At 51.4% G+C, this 15,886-nt stretch overlaps 1 protein-coding gene across 2 annotated transcripts in view; it reads left to right on the forward strand.

Annotated features, from left to right (window-relative positions):
• The window catches only part of RHBDL3 (rhomboid like 3), a 43,020-nt gene that overhangs the window by 15,612 nt on the left and 11,522 nt on the right, over positions 1-15,886 (forward strand). For both annotated transcript variants that reach the window (XM_029212728.1, XM_029212729.1), the window contains 4 exons: positions 3,858-4,082; positions 7,246-7,394; positions 9,641-9,753; positions 15,270-15,370. In XM_029212728.1, the coding sequence (XP_029068561.1) occupies positions 3,858-4,082; positions 7,246-7,394; positions 9,641-9,753; positions 15,270-15,370 (588 nt within the window). The remainder of the gene's footprint in view (positions 1-3,857; positions 4,083-7,245; positions 7,395-9,640; positions 9,754-15,269; positions 15,371-15,886) is intronic.

A 15,886-nucleotide genomic window follows, 5' to 3' on the forward strand; every position in this document is an offset into this window, starting at 1 on the left:
AGCGCTCTGGGCCCCTCGCCACTGGGAGAGGCCTGTTTGGGGGTGTGGCTTAGAGGATCCTTTTGGATAATTAATGGGACCTGTTGGTCTGCAGCACTGAAAAAGTCCAGGCTTCAGCAGGTGAAAGGAAATCACCAAAGACCCAATTTCTCTTTATCTGTCAGTTCTGCTTTTTGCAGTGTCAGCACTACTCAAAAAAGCCCCAGGCAATTCCAGACCCTACCATCGTGGCGGCAAAGTGGCTGCAGCTGTTCCAGCCTTCATGCCCTCAGGCCTCACCACGCAGGGGAGGAGAGGGACTTTTCCTGTGGTAGCTCCCACGTGAGGCCTGGGATTTCCTTCCTCCAGTTGGCCTCGATTGGGTCAGTGGGTTGTGCTGATTGAATCAAACCAATCAGTGTCCACCCGTGGAGCTGGGGGTGGGGTCATTTCCACGGAAAGGAAGGATTTGGAGTGGGAGGTGGGAGGTTATCGTTGGCAGGAGAGGAGCTGGGGAGTGGATGTTGGGAGGATCAGGGCAGACCTTTTGGGAGCAACGGGGCGCATGGGTGAAGGCCGGAGCTCATCAGACCTGCCGGCAGCTGTCCTGGGTTGTCGGAGGGGCTGGAGACGGGAGGTCCGTGAGTCCTGCCCAGCGGTCTGGTGTCTTGGAGTCCGGACTTCCTCCTCACTGGGGTTATTGCTGTGCTGTCCCAGGGGCTACTATGGCGGGATTGGAGTGGGATTCAGTGGGGTTAAGCAGGAAGGATCGCTCTGTGGGGTGGATGGCACATGAGTAGAAGCTGCATGAACTAGCAGCGTGAACACGAGGCTGGAAGGCCCCACTTGGTTTCCCTATTGGTGAAATGGAAACAGTCGCCCCTCTTCTTGTCACCCATGAAATGACTGGTGGGAAGTCCCCAGGCTCTTGGAATTCAAAAGTATCAGTGATGGAGGAGCCAGGACCTGCCATCGTGCCAGGTTTGCTCTCTGATGTGGATGCGTGGGCTTTGGCATTGTTTTAATTGCTTCTTGATTAAGGACCTGCCTTTGCCCAGAGGTTAGCGTGATTGCAGGGAGCAGCTGTAGGGCTTTTAGTGGTGAAGAAACCTGCTGTTCAGAGTGGACCCAGGGAGCAGACCTCCCAGAGGGCGGGGGTGCAGAGCTCAGATAAGCAGGGGAGTTGGGGACAGTTGGGATTCATGGGATGGGCCATGGAGGTGAGCCCCATGACTGGGAACCCAGCAGTGCCAGCAAAGACCAGGCCACGGAGTTGAGCCTGCATCGGCTCGTCCACAGCCCCAGCACCAGCATGTTTGCTGCATGCCCTGCTCAGCCCAGGGCAGAGTGAGGGCATGGCTGGGCCAGGGGAGCTGCTTCTCTCCAGCTGGGGTTTCGTGGAGTCGTCCGTGTGAATTCACAACAGCAGATTACTTGTTACCATCGAGATTTCTCTATTTGAATTCTGAGCTGGAGCAGCCAGCCATAGCCTGGATTCTTGTGAGCAGGGCTGCCCTGGAGGCCAAGACTAAGAAGGGGTTCCCCAGGGGAGAAGCTCTGGGCAGGGCAGAGAGCTCAGGGGCTGGAGTCAGGTGGGCCTGGGTCCCGCGACAGGCTCTGCCTTTGCCACTCAGTGGCGAAACTGAGCCCCGGTTTTCCCATTTGTAAAATGAAGCCAAAGGAGACCCTCTTCAGGGTTGTGGCAAGGATTAAATAAGAAGAAGCGTTCGAAAGTTTTTGTTGCCTCTAATGTTCTTCCACCAGGTTAACTCCTCTGCATCCTTTGTGAGCCCTTTCCCACCCCAACCCAGGCAGAATGAACCAACCTTACCCAGAGCCCCCGCAGTGCTTTGCACAGGCCTGTCTTATAGCACAGACCACATTGCATTACAGCTGAGTGGCCAGGGTTGTCATGTATGGGTGTGCGGGTTGTGGACTGCACGAGGATGCCGGGCAGAGAGAGGAATGGGGACTGAAATCTGGCCTGGGCTTTGTTCAGCAAGGCCTGGAATGGGTGCATCCACCTGGAAGGAGAGGCTCCCTTATCTAATTGGCACAAAAGCTCCACATGAGCCAGCATGGGCTCCAGAGTCAGGCAGATCTGGATTTGAATCCTGACTCTGTGATTTACTAACTGTGGGTCCTTGAGGAAATTACTTACGCTCTCCGAGCTCTCATCCCCGTCTTTATAACGTGGGGATAATACTACGCACCAAATGATGAAGATGACATCCTCTTTTGCTGCCGTTTATGCATCTGTCTCTCCTGTATGCTCCGTGAGGCCAGAGACCATGGCTGCTGCTGTGCCCGGCACAGTTCTAGGCACATCGGGGCACAGCTGAATGGTGAGTGTGTATGTGTGTACACACTGCTTCTCCTGTATTTATGCTGAGCTCCTTCCCACCACGGGTCTTGCAGATGTATTGTTTGTGAGTATATGTGTGGTACACGCACATGTGCATGTACACATCCAGGGATTGGGGGAGAGGACGGCTACAAACTAATTTGATGACATGGTCTTATCTTGGGCCTGTAGTGATCATGGAGCCCCAAGTCCTATCCGCATTTACAGAACCGCCAAGCCAGTAAGAACCAGACCCAAGCTTTGCAGGCGTGGAGGGGATGGGAATAGGGCATCGTTGGAAGGGGTTCGTCCAGGAAGGCCTGCTGGATGGGGGAGGCTTAAGCCAGGTTTTTCAGGTGTGTGCCGAACCCAGGAGAGGGGACGGGGCACTGCAGAAGGAGGCTTGTTCCACCTGGCCTGGTCTGAACCCAGATCCTCCCCAGCTCCCTGCCCCCTGACAGGGCTTCAAACCCATGTGCCTTGGTTGGGCTGGCTCACCTCCCCAGCCCTGTCTGGACTCCTGGCTTCAGTTTTAACCTGATGTCCCTGCTGGGCCCACAGTCCCAGGAATATGTTGATAATCCCCACCCAGCAACCACAGAGCAGCCCCTGGGTGGCACTGTGAGCTCTGGGGTTGGGAGAGCTGTGTCTTTAGGACATCTCCCCGTAGGAAGGGTCTAGAGTGTGGTCGTGGAGGGTGGGTGGGAGATAACAGAAGCCTTGGGAGGCTGGAAGTCAGTAGGACCGCCTCTGATCTCTGGGGGTCAGGCTGACGGCTGGGTGAGGCAGCCAGGACTCTGCCTGGGGAGGGGCCAGTCCTGGGGCTCCCTGAGCATCACAGTTCCCTTGGAGGCACTCAGGGCTGATGATCTTCCACAAGCACAGCTTTGGGTTCTGGTTCCGGGGACCAAGGATGCTGACCCCTACTTATCCTTCAGTTCTCACTCATGCCACCTCCTTCAGGAAGCCCTCCCTGACTACCTTGGGACCGGGTTGGACTCTTTCCCGTGTGCTCCCGCAGCAGCCTTCACTCTGAACCGTTACTTATTGCTGGTTACTTATCTGTCTTGAGCACCACTGTATCCCCATATCTGGCAACACCTGATGCTTAGTAGTTGCTCAGGAAATTGTGATGGATAATGGACAAGTGGGTGGAAGGGAGGTACAGTGGATATGAATACAGGCTCTGGAGCCCTACTGGGTTTGAACTTGATGGATTCCTAAAACTCTCTGTGCTTTGGTCTCCTGTCTGGTGGAATGGGGATATTCATGGTCTTTATCTAGCAGGCAGACTAGTTGCATCAATGAGCCAAGCTGTGATGTGCTTAGAACAGCCCCTGACACATAAGAGCTCAGTGAATATTGCTTCTTGTTAACTATTACATTTAACTTCTTGTTAACTATTATTACAGAAGAAAGAGGAAGGTAGACTCAGGCCTGGTTGGTCTAAGGAATGTGCTGGCTGGGAAAACGGGATGGGGCTCCCCTGAGACTCCGGTTCTGACCCCCCTCCCCTGCCCTGTTTCCTGTGTAGATGAGCAACAAGCGGTCCAACAGCTTCCGCCAGGCCATCTTGCAGGGCAACCGCAGGCTCTGCAGCAAGGCCCTGCTGGAGGAGAAGGGGCTGAACTTCTCCCAGCGACTGATCCGCCACGTGGCATACGAGACCCTGCCCCGGGAGATTGACCGGAAGTGGTACTACGACAGCTACACCTGCTGCCCACCGCCCTGGTTCATGATCACAGTAACGCTGCTGGAGGCAAGGACGAGGGTGGGGAAGGGGCTGCCGGAGGGTCAAGAGGATATCTGAGATCACGAGGGGAAGGGCAAGTTACTGCAAGTCAGGCCCTGTTACAGGGCACGCAAGTGTTGTTATAACCCCCGGACCATAGAGAGATTACAGAGATCATTACCCTGCAGCAAAATCCCCGTGTGACCACCTCCACCAACAGCAGCAAAAACAATGTCACTAGTTCATTGATTCGGGGGATTTAGCCAGGCTAACTCATGAAGACACCTTCTTTTAGTTCCTCCTGGAGTGAGTAACCCGGACGAGTCATGTGCTCCCCTGGGACACCTGTAAAGTAGGGATAACCAGACCTGCCCTCCTTTTCCCACAGGACTCCCCTATTTAGAGCCAGAGAACGGCAGGTGGTGCTTTCTGAACACAAAAGCATTGCACAAATACATATGGGAGGGAGCCTATATGAACAGGTAGATGTGGGCTTCACGTATTTTGCAAGAACATTCTCCCCTTAGGAAATCATCCATACCTATTGTTATTCTAAAAGTCTCATGCTTATGCCGCAGAATCCAAAGCACCACCTGCATCAGCGCTCCTGTATGAGGAGCTCTGAATGCTTTGCGCTCCTCAGCCCAAGAACCAGCGGGCCTCCCAACCCCAGGTCTTGAACGAACCAATGCTTGGCTTCCCTTGGGCGTTTTATAATCTCCATCGTTTCTCTTCCAGAACCAGGGGCCTACTTACCGCCCCTGCATATGTTCTTGTAAAGTTCCTGCTGAATCAAACCGCAGGATCATTAAGCTTCATGGCGTCGCTCTTCTTTTTTTCTAAGTCATAATATCTGGACTGCAGGCTAGAGCTCCTGTGTTGTTCTGGCTTCATCCAAGTGCATGTGGAAGTTGTGATTTTTCTGAGATATTCTTGGACTTGTTTTCCAAGCACTTACTGTGTTGGTCTATTTATTTATTAACTTCTATTTGAGGACCAATAATAACAAGCTGTCTTGGAAGCTGTATTTGCTCCCAGGCCACCTGTACTCATGGTGTTAGGTGGACAGAACGGCTCCCAGAGAGCCCCGGGAGTCCAGCTGCTGGGAGGCCTGAGCCATTCCCAGGCTCAGCCTGGGAGGGCTTAGCCACACACTAATTACAGCTGCCTTCCCTCAGTGCATGCCTGCTCCTCACGTACTTTATCGTTTTTAAACCTCACGATCACCGTGGAAGTGTAAGAATTAGTATCCCCATTTCCAGATGGGGAAACTGAGGACCAGTAAATTAAAATAATTTGCCCAAGGTCATCCAGAGGAGTCAGATCTTGTGTCCAGATTGGTTTCAGATTTTCAGAAACCTCAGCTGTGTAATCTCGAGCCACCAATCTAGAAGAAACTGGAAAATGATGAAATAACTGTTTCAGAGTCCTTATACTAAAGCCCAAGGTTTTTGTTTTACATACAGTTCTAGTAACCTGGTTTTCTGAGTCCATAACAGAGTGAACATGGTGGGAAGCTACTAGAAGGGTCCCCCTACCAACCAACAATAGGAAGTAAGAACCTTGTTGTAGTACCTGGTCAACAACATGCTGACACCCAGGCATTGCGGGAGAGGACAAAAGAAAATGTAAAAGCAAACCTGAGTCGTAAAGAAACACAAGAATTTGGGACCATTTAGTATAGGAGCAAAACCCCTATCAGTTACTGGAGAAGACATCACTTCTATAGCCCAGATCAATACCTGAGACATCCTTAAAATTGAGGGACGTGAATTTTGCATTCTAGAAAGAGTTCCAGGGGACTTCCCTGGTGGCATGCTCCCAGTGAAGGGGGTCTGGTTTTTATCCCTCGTCAGGGAACTAGATCCCACATACATGCCGCAACTAAGAGTTCACATGCCACAGCTAAGGAGCTGGCGAGCCGCAACTAAGGAGCCCACCTGCTGCAACTAAGACCCAGCGCAACCAAATAAATAAATAATATTTAAAGAAAGAAAAAGAGTTCCAGGAAAAAATAGTTCAAATAAATACTCTCTTAGGGCTTAAACAAGTACACATCAGTCATCTTTAAAATTAACTTATGTGGGACTTACCCAGCGGTCCAGTGGTTAAGACTCCACGCTTCCACTGCAGGGGGCACAGGTTCAATCCCTGGTCGGGGAAGTTCTGCATGACACACAGTGCAGCCAAAAAAAAAAAAAAGAACGATTATGTGAGGTGTTGGTGAGAATTCAAAGAAATTGAAACACTTCTGTACTGTTGGTGGGAATGGAAAATGGTACAGCCACTGTGGGAAACAGTATGGCAGTTCCTCAAAAAAATTAAACAGAATCACATGGTCCAGCAATTCCACTTCTGGGTGTATACCCAAAAGAATTGAAAACAGGGGTTCAAAGAGATATTTGTACACCCATGTTCATAGCAGCATTGTTCACAATAGCTAAAAGGTGGAAGCAACCCAAGTGTCCATTGACAGATGAATGGATAAACAAAATGTGGTAGATGCATACAGAGGATTATTAGGAAGGAAATTCTGACATGTGTTACAACAGGGCTATACCTTGATGGCGTTATGCTGAGTGAAATAAACCAACCACAAAAGACAAATACTGTATGATTCCACTTATATGCAGTCCCTGGAGTAGTCAAACTCATAGAAACAGAAAGCAGAATGGTGATTGCCAGGGGCTGGGAGGCAGGGAATGGGAATTAATGTTTAATGGTATAGAGTTTCTTTCAGTTTTACGAGATGAAAAGAATGCTGTAAATGGATGTTGGTGATGGTTGCACATTATGAATGTATGTAATACCACTGAACCGTACACTTAAAATGGTTAAGATGGTAAATTTTACCTTATGTGTATTTTACCACAGTTTTTTTTTTTCTTAATCAACTTATGTGGAATTGCCTCAGCCCCCAAGTGGGTATGTGAGTTATTATCTGAATTAAAGTTTAAAATCCTACAAACCCTTCCTGCTTAACACCGAGGAAATGTGGGCAGAGACCATTTTGTGAACATTTAACAAAATAATCGAACAGAAGTGGGGTAAGAGATGGTGCAGAGCTAGCTTGGCTCTGGTCGTAGGGATGTCCCTCCTTCCGTAGGGATTCCAAAGGTCAGCACAAGAGGGGTTCCTGGGCAGTTTCACACCTAGTAACAGGCTCTCTTCATTCTGTGCTCTCATCCAGGTTGCCTTTTTCCTCTATAATGGGGTGTCGCTGGACCAATTTGTGCTGCAGGTAACCCATCCACGATACCTGAAGAACTCACTGGTTTACCATCCACAGCTCCGAGCACAGGCTTGGCGTTACCTGACCTACATCTTCATGCATGCGGGGTGAGTACACTCTATCAAGAGTCCCTGTGGGAAAATAACTGGTCCAGAGAGCCTGGATTGAAATATATTTTTTATTTTTATCTACCTGGACACAGGATTTGAGGTGGCTTCTTGAAACTTATCTAATACCAAACTGTATGAGTAAATTATTAAGAGTGTATGGGAGGGGCTTCCCTGGTGGCGCAGTGGTTGGGAGTCCGCCTGCCGATGCAGGGGACACAGGTTTGAGCCCTAGTCTGGGAAGATCCCACATGCCGCAGAGCAACTAAGCCCGTGCGCCACCACTACTGAGCCTGCTCTCTAGAGCCTGCGAGCTGCAACTCCTGAGCCCGTGTGCCACAACTACTGAATCCCGCGTGCCTAGAGCCTGTGCTCCTCAACCAGAGAAGCCACCGCAATGAGAAGCATGTGCACCGCAATGAAGAGCAGCCCCCACTCGCTGCAACTAGAGAAAGCTTGTGCACAGCAACGGAGACCCAAGGCAGCCAAAAAATAAGTAAATAAAGTAAATAAATTTATTTAAAAAAAAAGTGAATGGGAAAGGGAAAATAGAGAGAGGAAAATGCTAAAAAGCCAGCAGAGAGCTTTTCAGCATATACACAGCATGTGATGCTATGTACTTGCTGTAAGTGGGTTATAAATTTATTCTGAACTTCCTAGCGGCCAAAGCAAAGAGGGAAATGTGGTCCGCCGCCAGGTTCATTGTCCATAAACCATGTGTGTGAGTGCCCCATAAGTGAAATAAAGGACAGATTTATTGAAAGGAGGTCTCGCAATATGGTGGCATGAGTCTTCTTGAGGAACTCTGGCAATACTTAAAGTTTCTGTTTGTAGAGCCGTGTGGCCTTTTTTGGGGCCTGGAGTGCAATCAGTTCTCACTGGTACCTCCTACCCCATGATAAGGACCAGGCGACCACCCAGGTCCAAGTCCCTTGAAGAGCATGGTCTTGGCTGGAGACTGTTTTTACATAGTAGAAGCATGGAGTTGGGAAATCAGAGTCCCCAGACACCAGACCTCTGCGGTGTCTTCTACAGACTCTTCTAGAGAAGTGATGGGAAAGCCCTGTGGGTGCCTGTCCCTGGGATTGCCAATGGCGAGAGGATTATCCCGGCCCCCATGGCTCTTTCCTTGGCAGAAAGACCCACAGTGGCCAAGAGGAAGCTCCACTGTGAGCCTCCCTTCCTGCTGAGCCGCTAAAGGGGGCACAAGAGCCACCCCCTAACGGGCTGCACGTGCTGGGAAGGGTGCTTTGGCGTGAGGAGACTTCTGGATGGTTGTTGATGGATGTCTCCACTCTGAGCCTGAGCGGATGGATGCCTTGCCTGCTGTGTCCCAGCTTCAGCTTCACAGGCTGAGGAGCAGGGTCGGGGAGGCACTTCATGCTTCAGTCTCCTCATGAGCCAAGATCTGGACACCACAGGAACTGGAGGATAACTTTGATATACTAAGCTCTAACAGATGTCTTTCGTGCTTGCACTTGTTTGGAAAACATGTTTCTCTTTAAATATCAGTAGGTCTTACAAATACAATAGCGAGCCAGAGCGACTGAGTAGCCTGGATAATGGACCAGGTCCCGCACATCAGAGACCAGGGCCGTGGTCCCAGCCTGACCACTAACCAGCTATGTGACTTTAAGTCACACAGCCTCAGCTTCTCTTGCGTCAACTGATGGAGTTGCTGGATCTTTTGTTTTTTACATCTTTATTGGAGTATAATTGCTTTACAATGGTGTGTTAGTTTCTGCTTTATAACAAAGTGAATCAGTTATACATATACATATGTTGCCATATCTCTTCCCTCTTGCATCTCCCTCCCTCCCACCCTCCCTAGAGTTGCTGGATCTTGACTGTTGTTAGCCCCTCATTGGCAAGTGCAGACACTGCCAGTCACCCCCCAGCCCTGTACCTGTGTTCCTGTCCCAGCTGGCAGGGAGGGTGGAAGGAACACTCTAAAATGGTCTGTCTGCATTGTAATTCCTTCCCCTCCACCCCCTAGACTGTGAGCTCCTCAAAGGCAGCTATAGGGTCTTTTTTTTTTTTTTTTAATTTAATTTTGGCCATGCAGCACGGCTTGTGAGATCACAGTTCCCCAACCAGGGATTGAACCCAGGCTACAGCAGTGAAAGCACTGAGTCCTAACCACTAGACCACCAGGTCTCCCAGCTATAGGGTCTTGTTCACTACTGGATCCCCAGCATCGTGGCATGCTAAATGAATGGATGAATGAATGTGATCTCTCTGTACAGGATAGAACACCTGGGACTCAACGTGGTGCTGCAGCTCCTGGTGGGGGTACCCCTGGAGATGGTGCACGGAGCAACCCGCATTGCGCTTGTCTATGTGGCTGGTGTCGTGGCAGGTAGGCAGGTGGGCCCCGTGTCCCCAGGGGTGAACCTCCCCAGGGCGGCTAGGAGACCCCATGAGGTCAAGCAAGCCCCAACTTCCAGAGGACCCTCACCATCCAGGCTCCTGACTACTAGGCTTGGCCTCCAGGCAAATCTCCCCACTTCCCTGGGGATACTGGGAACTGCCACCCAGAGAGGAAGGCATGTGATGACAAAGGAGGGGAGAGCACAGCATTTGGAACAGGCAGACTGACCGGAGTTTCAGTCTTCACACTGCCGTGTTGCAGCTGTGTGAACTTGGGGACATGCCTTACCTTCTCTTGGCCCTGTTAAGCTTTAAGAGGGAACTGATGAGATCTGCCTGCCAGGCGTGAGGAGGGTGGAGTGAGGTGAAGTATGAAATAAACCGTGCAAGGGAGGTGAGATCCCTGTGGGGACATCCAAGGAGTGGCTGGAGCCAGGTACCTCCCCTGGCCAGGCCAGCCCCTGTACCCTAAGGGGGATCTTGCCTCTGCCCGGGCTGGCCCTTGATTGACCCACGGCTGGCCGGAGAGAGTCTGGCCTAGGAGGTAGTGGGCACTCGTGCCAGCTGGAGGAGTCTGGGGCCCTGGCTGGCTCAGCACACGTGGCTGGTGATGATAGTAATCACTGTGGGCTTGAGGGTAGTGGCCAGCCCCCTATCCCCCTCCCCAGTGGCAGGGGAGGTGCACTGGGATGAGGTGGGGAGAGCAGAGCAGATTTCTGCAGGAAAAGTCTGCACCAACTGGGCCTCTGAACAGAGGGATCTCCCTCGTGATGTTTCCACCCTTATCGCTGGCTTTTCTCTTTACAAGGTTTGCCGCCTCAGCTCTTCCCCCCGACAGCTGTACCCAGGGGAGCTTTGTGTGTACGTTTAAGTAAGATCTTAATCCCTTCTGAGTGGCATTGAAGTTGTCATCAGGAGAGCAGGGCAGAGTCAGCTTTGTAAACAGTGGTCAGGCAGGGACCCTGGAAGTAAGTGGAATGACTTCAGGAATCAAAGAGGGAAGGGTCCCACCACACACCCCCATCCCATGAGAGGCTGGTCTGCTAGTTCGTGAACCCTCAGCCTGGGAGATTGGCCCAGCGCTGTCTCCTTCACTCCTGTGCTGAGGTTAAGAACTTGGCCACCTTGGACAGCACTCACACCAGCTTCTCCCAGAATCCAGCACCGTCTGCATCCTTGAAAAAAGGTCTGATGAACATCTCTGTGTGCCAGACTTACTTAGCCACTGACACACCCCTGAGTGTCGACATCTGGGGATTTAGAGCCACATTTTCCATGCCGACATACTCAGAGACCCAGATGGTTAATGGCGAGGAACAGGAAAGATGCTCGTAACACTTGCAGTTGGTAGTTAATTAGATGGGAGTGCCAGTAACCTAGAAGACAGACATAGATTCAAGATGACTCAGTCCTCGCCCAAACCAGATGACACCCAGCGGGAAGACAGTGCAGGTATCACCTCCCAGTGATGCCAGTGCAGAAGGAGATGGTGTAAAGGCAGACGGGGGCTTTCCAACTAAACCTGAGGGTGTGGGGCTGTATTGCAAAGCAAATTACATGTGCTGTTCTATCTGAGTCATTGATTCAGAGCAGAGGGCATTCTGGTCACGGCACATCAAGTCACTGATCTCCAGGATTGAGTTGATTGACCTGCCTGTACCCCTTCCTCGCTCTCTGCTCTGTGTGCATCCCTCCTCAGAGAGGGGCTCCTGTTCAGACAGCCAGACCCTGACCGGATAGCCAATACTTATCAGGTCCCTGTCCTGTGCAGGCTGTTTTTAATCCCCACGACAACTCCATGAGGCAGGAACTGCTAACTCTCCATCTGTTACAGATACAGAAACCGAGACTTAGGGACGCTAAGTGACTTGCCTAAGAAGATACAGTCATAAGCGGTGGAGCTGGGCTCTAATCCAGGCTATCTGACCTCAAAGGCTGTGCTCTAACACTATCACAGTGTTACGAGAATTAAAAGGCAGGCCTTATCCTTTATGCACATAATTTGTCAGAAACCAAGGGAGGTCTTAATAGACATTGACCCCTGCTCTCTAATTCCTGCCCAATGAAAATATTCCAAATCCAAGGCCATCGCATTTTGTAACAATAATAACTAACCTCTGCTGAGCGTGTCTGGTAGTCCAGGTATGTGATAAATGGTTCACACGTATGTTATCTGCTCTTCTCGTCACAACATCCTATGAGGTAGGTGCTGACACCCCCATTTTATAGGCAGTTCAAAGAGGTAAAATGACTCTATTTGCTCAGCCAAGAAGCCCTAGAACTGGAGTGGAGACCCTTCCTCCGCCCGGTGCTTCTAGCCAATGCTTGAAAGCCAACGTGCATCTCACTTCTGGCTAATGATTACAGGGCTGAGTTTAAATGCTTTAAGATCCAGTCTCTTCGCTGCTCTGCCCAGCTTTATGATAGATTATATAGATCAGAAGCGATGGATGCATCCCCAGAGCCTAGCACAGGGTTTGGTACATGGTAAGCAACAAATATTTGTAAACTAAGTGAAAGAGTACGTACATAAATAAAGTTGTACCGCTTAAAGGTAGATGTTCTGCCAGTTTTTATTTGGATTTGTTTGGGGTTTTTTTTAACGGCTAAGGGAGATGCTGGAGAACACCTGCTTTAAATTTTCCAGGCTAAAATTATCGCAGCTGTGCATTATGGCAAAGTCACCAATTCATCCCCGTGCTGGCATGGACCCAGGGTTTTGGGGGAAAATTCATAGCCCTGACTAGCACTGATCCTTTGATTTGCTGCTATGTACAGGTGTGGCGTGTCACTCCGGCTCGCCTTTCTCTCCCCGTCCTCTGCCCCCATGACCTCCAGGAGTTCACACTGGCCTTTATTGAGCTGTGATCCATTCCGTTCATCGGGAATCCTGCCTGGCCCTGGCTTTCTGTCCTGGGATGACCTGTCTTACTTTATTGATATGCATACGTACATTTATACTTGACCTCTCTTAGTCCCTAGAGTCCAGGTCTAATCTGCAGTCACTTAAGGAAAGTCTTTCTCTTTTATTTTTTGCGGTACGCGGGCCTCTCACTGCGGCGGCCTCTCCCGTTGCGGAGCACAGGCTCCGGACGCGCAGGCTCAGCGGCCATGGCTCACGGGCCCAGCCGCTCCGCGGCATGCGGGATCCTCCTGGACCGGGGCACGAACTCGCGTCCCCTGCATCGGCAGGCGGACTCTCAACCACTGCGCCACCAGGGAAGCCCAAGGAAAGTCTTTACCACAAATGGAGGGCAGGTGGATCCAGATTGTCACCTTCCAGATTCTAGAACCAGGATCCGAACCTCAGACCCTGGATCTTAGGCCAAGACTTGGATTATTGTATTTCTGATCTGGAAGGAACCCTTGAGATGCCCTCCAGTGGGTGGCAGACTTTACTCCCCAGGTCCCATCCCCATTCAGCCAGAGCAGCTCTCTGCACCGTGGGGTAGGGGTGTGAGTCAGGTTTCTTTGAAAACAGTGTCTCACTGTTCAAAACTTAGAAAGCCTCAGACTAACCTCCTCATTTCACAGATATGAAAACTGAAGCCCAAAGAATTCAGGAGCTGTGCCCAGGGTCACACAAGTAACCAGTCACGCCCCCATCCCATAATCCTGCCCCAATCCAGACTGACCTCTGGTCCTGGGGTCAGGACTCTCATCCATCCTTAGGGTGAGGGAAAGGTCAGTGCACGGAAGCTGGACCCTGGGGGCTTCCCTGCCGCCTCCCTGTCCTGGTGGATCCCACCGGCGAGGCCGAGGGAGCAGAATCTGGCCCGGTTTGTGCGGACTCACGTGGAGGAGAGAGGCCAGCCCCGAGGAGGCTGGGGCTTCCTCTGTCCAGACGGTAATTAATGGGCAGCCAGCCCTGTGCAGCCCTGCAGTGCAGCCTTTGCGGCCAGCCCTGCCGCCAGGGAGAGTGAGAGCATGGGAATCCTTTGTCATGCAGATCCCACTGCCTGCCCGTTGGCCATCCTGGGATTTTTTTTTTTTTTTTCTTTTTCCTGTTATATAGGGCTGACCCCATGGCTAGGCAGTTAAAAAAAAAAAAAGAAAGTTATCTGACAATAGATCAATACCTAATTAAAGCCAGAGGGAAAGCATGAAAGGGGAGAAGAAAGATTTATAGTTGCCCTGGGAGGGGAGAAGGACTTGGGTGTCCTTAGTTCATGATGGTTTGTATTTTCCTGAGAGATGACATTCCCCTTGAGACTAAGAATCTGTTGTGGGGATCTCTTCCTCCAAGGATCTCAGTGAGACAAGAAGCTTTGAGAGTGGTCTGGGGGTGACGGCAAGCCAGGGAGAAGGCACATGACGTTGCAGGGGCCTCTCCACGCCCAGGGTGTCAGGCACGCTGGTTCCCGGGCCGGGCCTTGCCTCCTGCTAAGTAGTGAACCCTCCAGCCCTGTAGGGCCTGCAGAGTTTGGCCTTCTGCCTGTCCCTCTTCTCTCCACCCAGGCAGCAGCTAATTGGCTTCTGAGCCTGCGGGCATTTTCCAGTGGTGATTTCTGCACACTCACCCAGGCCAGCCACCTCTCATCCTCTGAGCCCTGGGTTCTAACTCCCAGTTATTTTTAGTCTCCTGTGTCCTTCCCTGAAAGCCAAAGCACTGATCACACTTAAATGAGACCAGAACAACACATTTCCCATCATCTTCTCTGCCCAGCTTCCCTCCCAGGATGAAAGTTTATCATCCCCCAGACCAAGAGTCTCTACCATTCCTTTCCCCCAGAGGGTGTGACATCATCTTTCTTTCTTCCCCGGGACTTCTCAAGGACGTTTTTCCTCCAAAGAAGCCCCGCTCTGGAGATCCTGTTGGCCTGTTGTCATTTCACTCGGTTGGAGGTGATGCTAGGCAGGTTTTTGGATGCTGTTGAGGAGAGGGAGGGTAGAGGGTGGAGGTTGACCTCTGACCCATTTTGGGGAGTGGCTGCTAGAGAGGCCGAGAGCACACGGGCTTTGTGTCAGGCAGACCTGGACTCATATCCTGGCTCCAGCCCTTCCTACCAGGTGACTCTGGGCTCAGCCTCATCTCTGCAGTGAGGCTACTAGTGCCTGCCTCAGAGGGTGGGCCTGAGGGTCAAAGGAAAGGATGTCTGTAAAATGCTTGGCCGGTGTCTGACACACAGTGCCCCATAAGGGGTGGCTGTTTCTGCAAGAACTACTGCTACTGTTTTCGTCGTTGCTCAGAACCCTGAGATAGCACAAGGGGAGGCTGGATTGCCAGGCAAGATGATCTGGGTGGCAGAGTTCTACTTTGGGCAAGTCACTTCTCTCCTTGAGGCTTTGCTTCCCAGCTGTAAAAGGAGAAGTTTGAACCAAATGGTTCTTTCAGCCATAAATGAATCTTCTAGGAAGCTCCGAGGTGACATGCGATCAAGGGAGGAAGAGAGCGAGCCTCTTGCTCTGGGGTCTCAGCCCCGAGGCTGCAGCATCCGAGGGCCTGGGACTGGGGTGGGGAGCCGACTCCAGCATCCTTGAGTTCTCCATCTCTCTCTGTACCAGGGTCCTTGGCGGTGTCTGTGGCCGACATGACCGCACCAGTGGTGGGCTCCTCTGGAGGGGTGTATGCGCTTGTCTCTGCCCATCTGGCCAACATCGTGATGGTGAGCACCCCCTGTCCCAGCAGCCCTCTCTTGGCCTCCCCTCTGCTGTTACTGGGCCTGGCGTTAATCTGTTGGAGCTGGGGTTTAGATCCTCCTTCACGCTCCAGCCCGGGCTTGGCAAGCACCAGGTGGCCTTGGCCAGTAGCTGAGTTTAAGGACACTCCTCGCCCTCTGCCGGGATACTTCCAGTGGGACCCTTCCATATATGATTCATATTTTCTCCAGCCATGGCTTTGCCCATCTTCCTATTCCAACTGTTTGCTACTCAGTGACTTTAAAAAGTTTAAATCCTTGACCACTAGCATGCGTTGTAATTGTAACTTGTTGTTTGTCATTGGCTGTTAAAAGTAAGGGGATCTTAGGGACTTCCCTGGTGGTGCAGTGCTTAAGAATCCGCCTGCCAATGCAGGGGACACGGGTTTGAGCCCGGGTCCGGGAAGATCCCACATGCCTCAGAGCAACTAAGCCCGTGTGCCACAACTACTGAGCCTGCGCTCTAGAGCCCGTGAGCCACAA

Source organism: Monodon monoceros, unplaced genomic scaffold, assembly GCF_005190385.1.
Source record: "Monodon monoceros isolate NGI ecotype Baffin Bay Population unplaced genomic scaffold, NGI_Narwhal_1 Super_Scaffold_9, whole genome shotgun sequence".
Lineage (NCBI taxonomy): Eukaryota > Metazoa > Chordata > Mammalia > Artiodactyla > Monodontidae > Monodon > Monodon monoceros.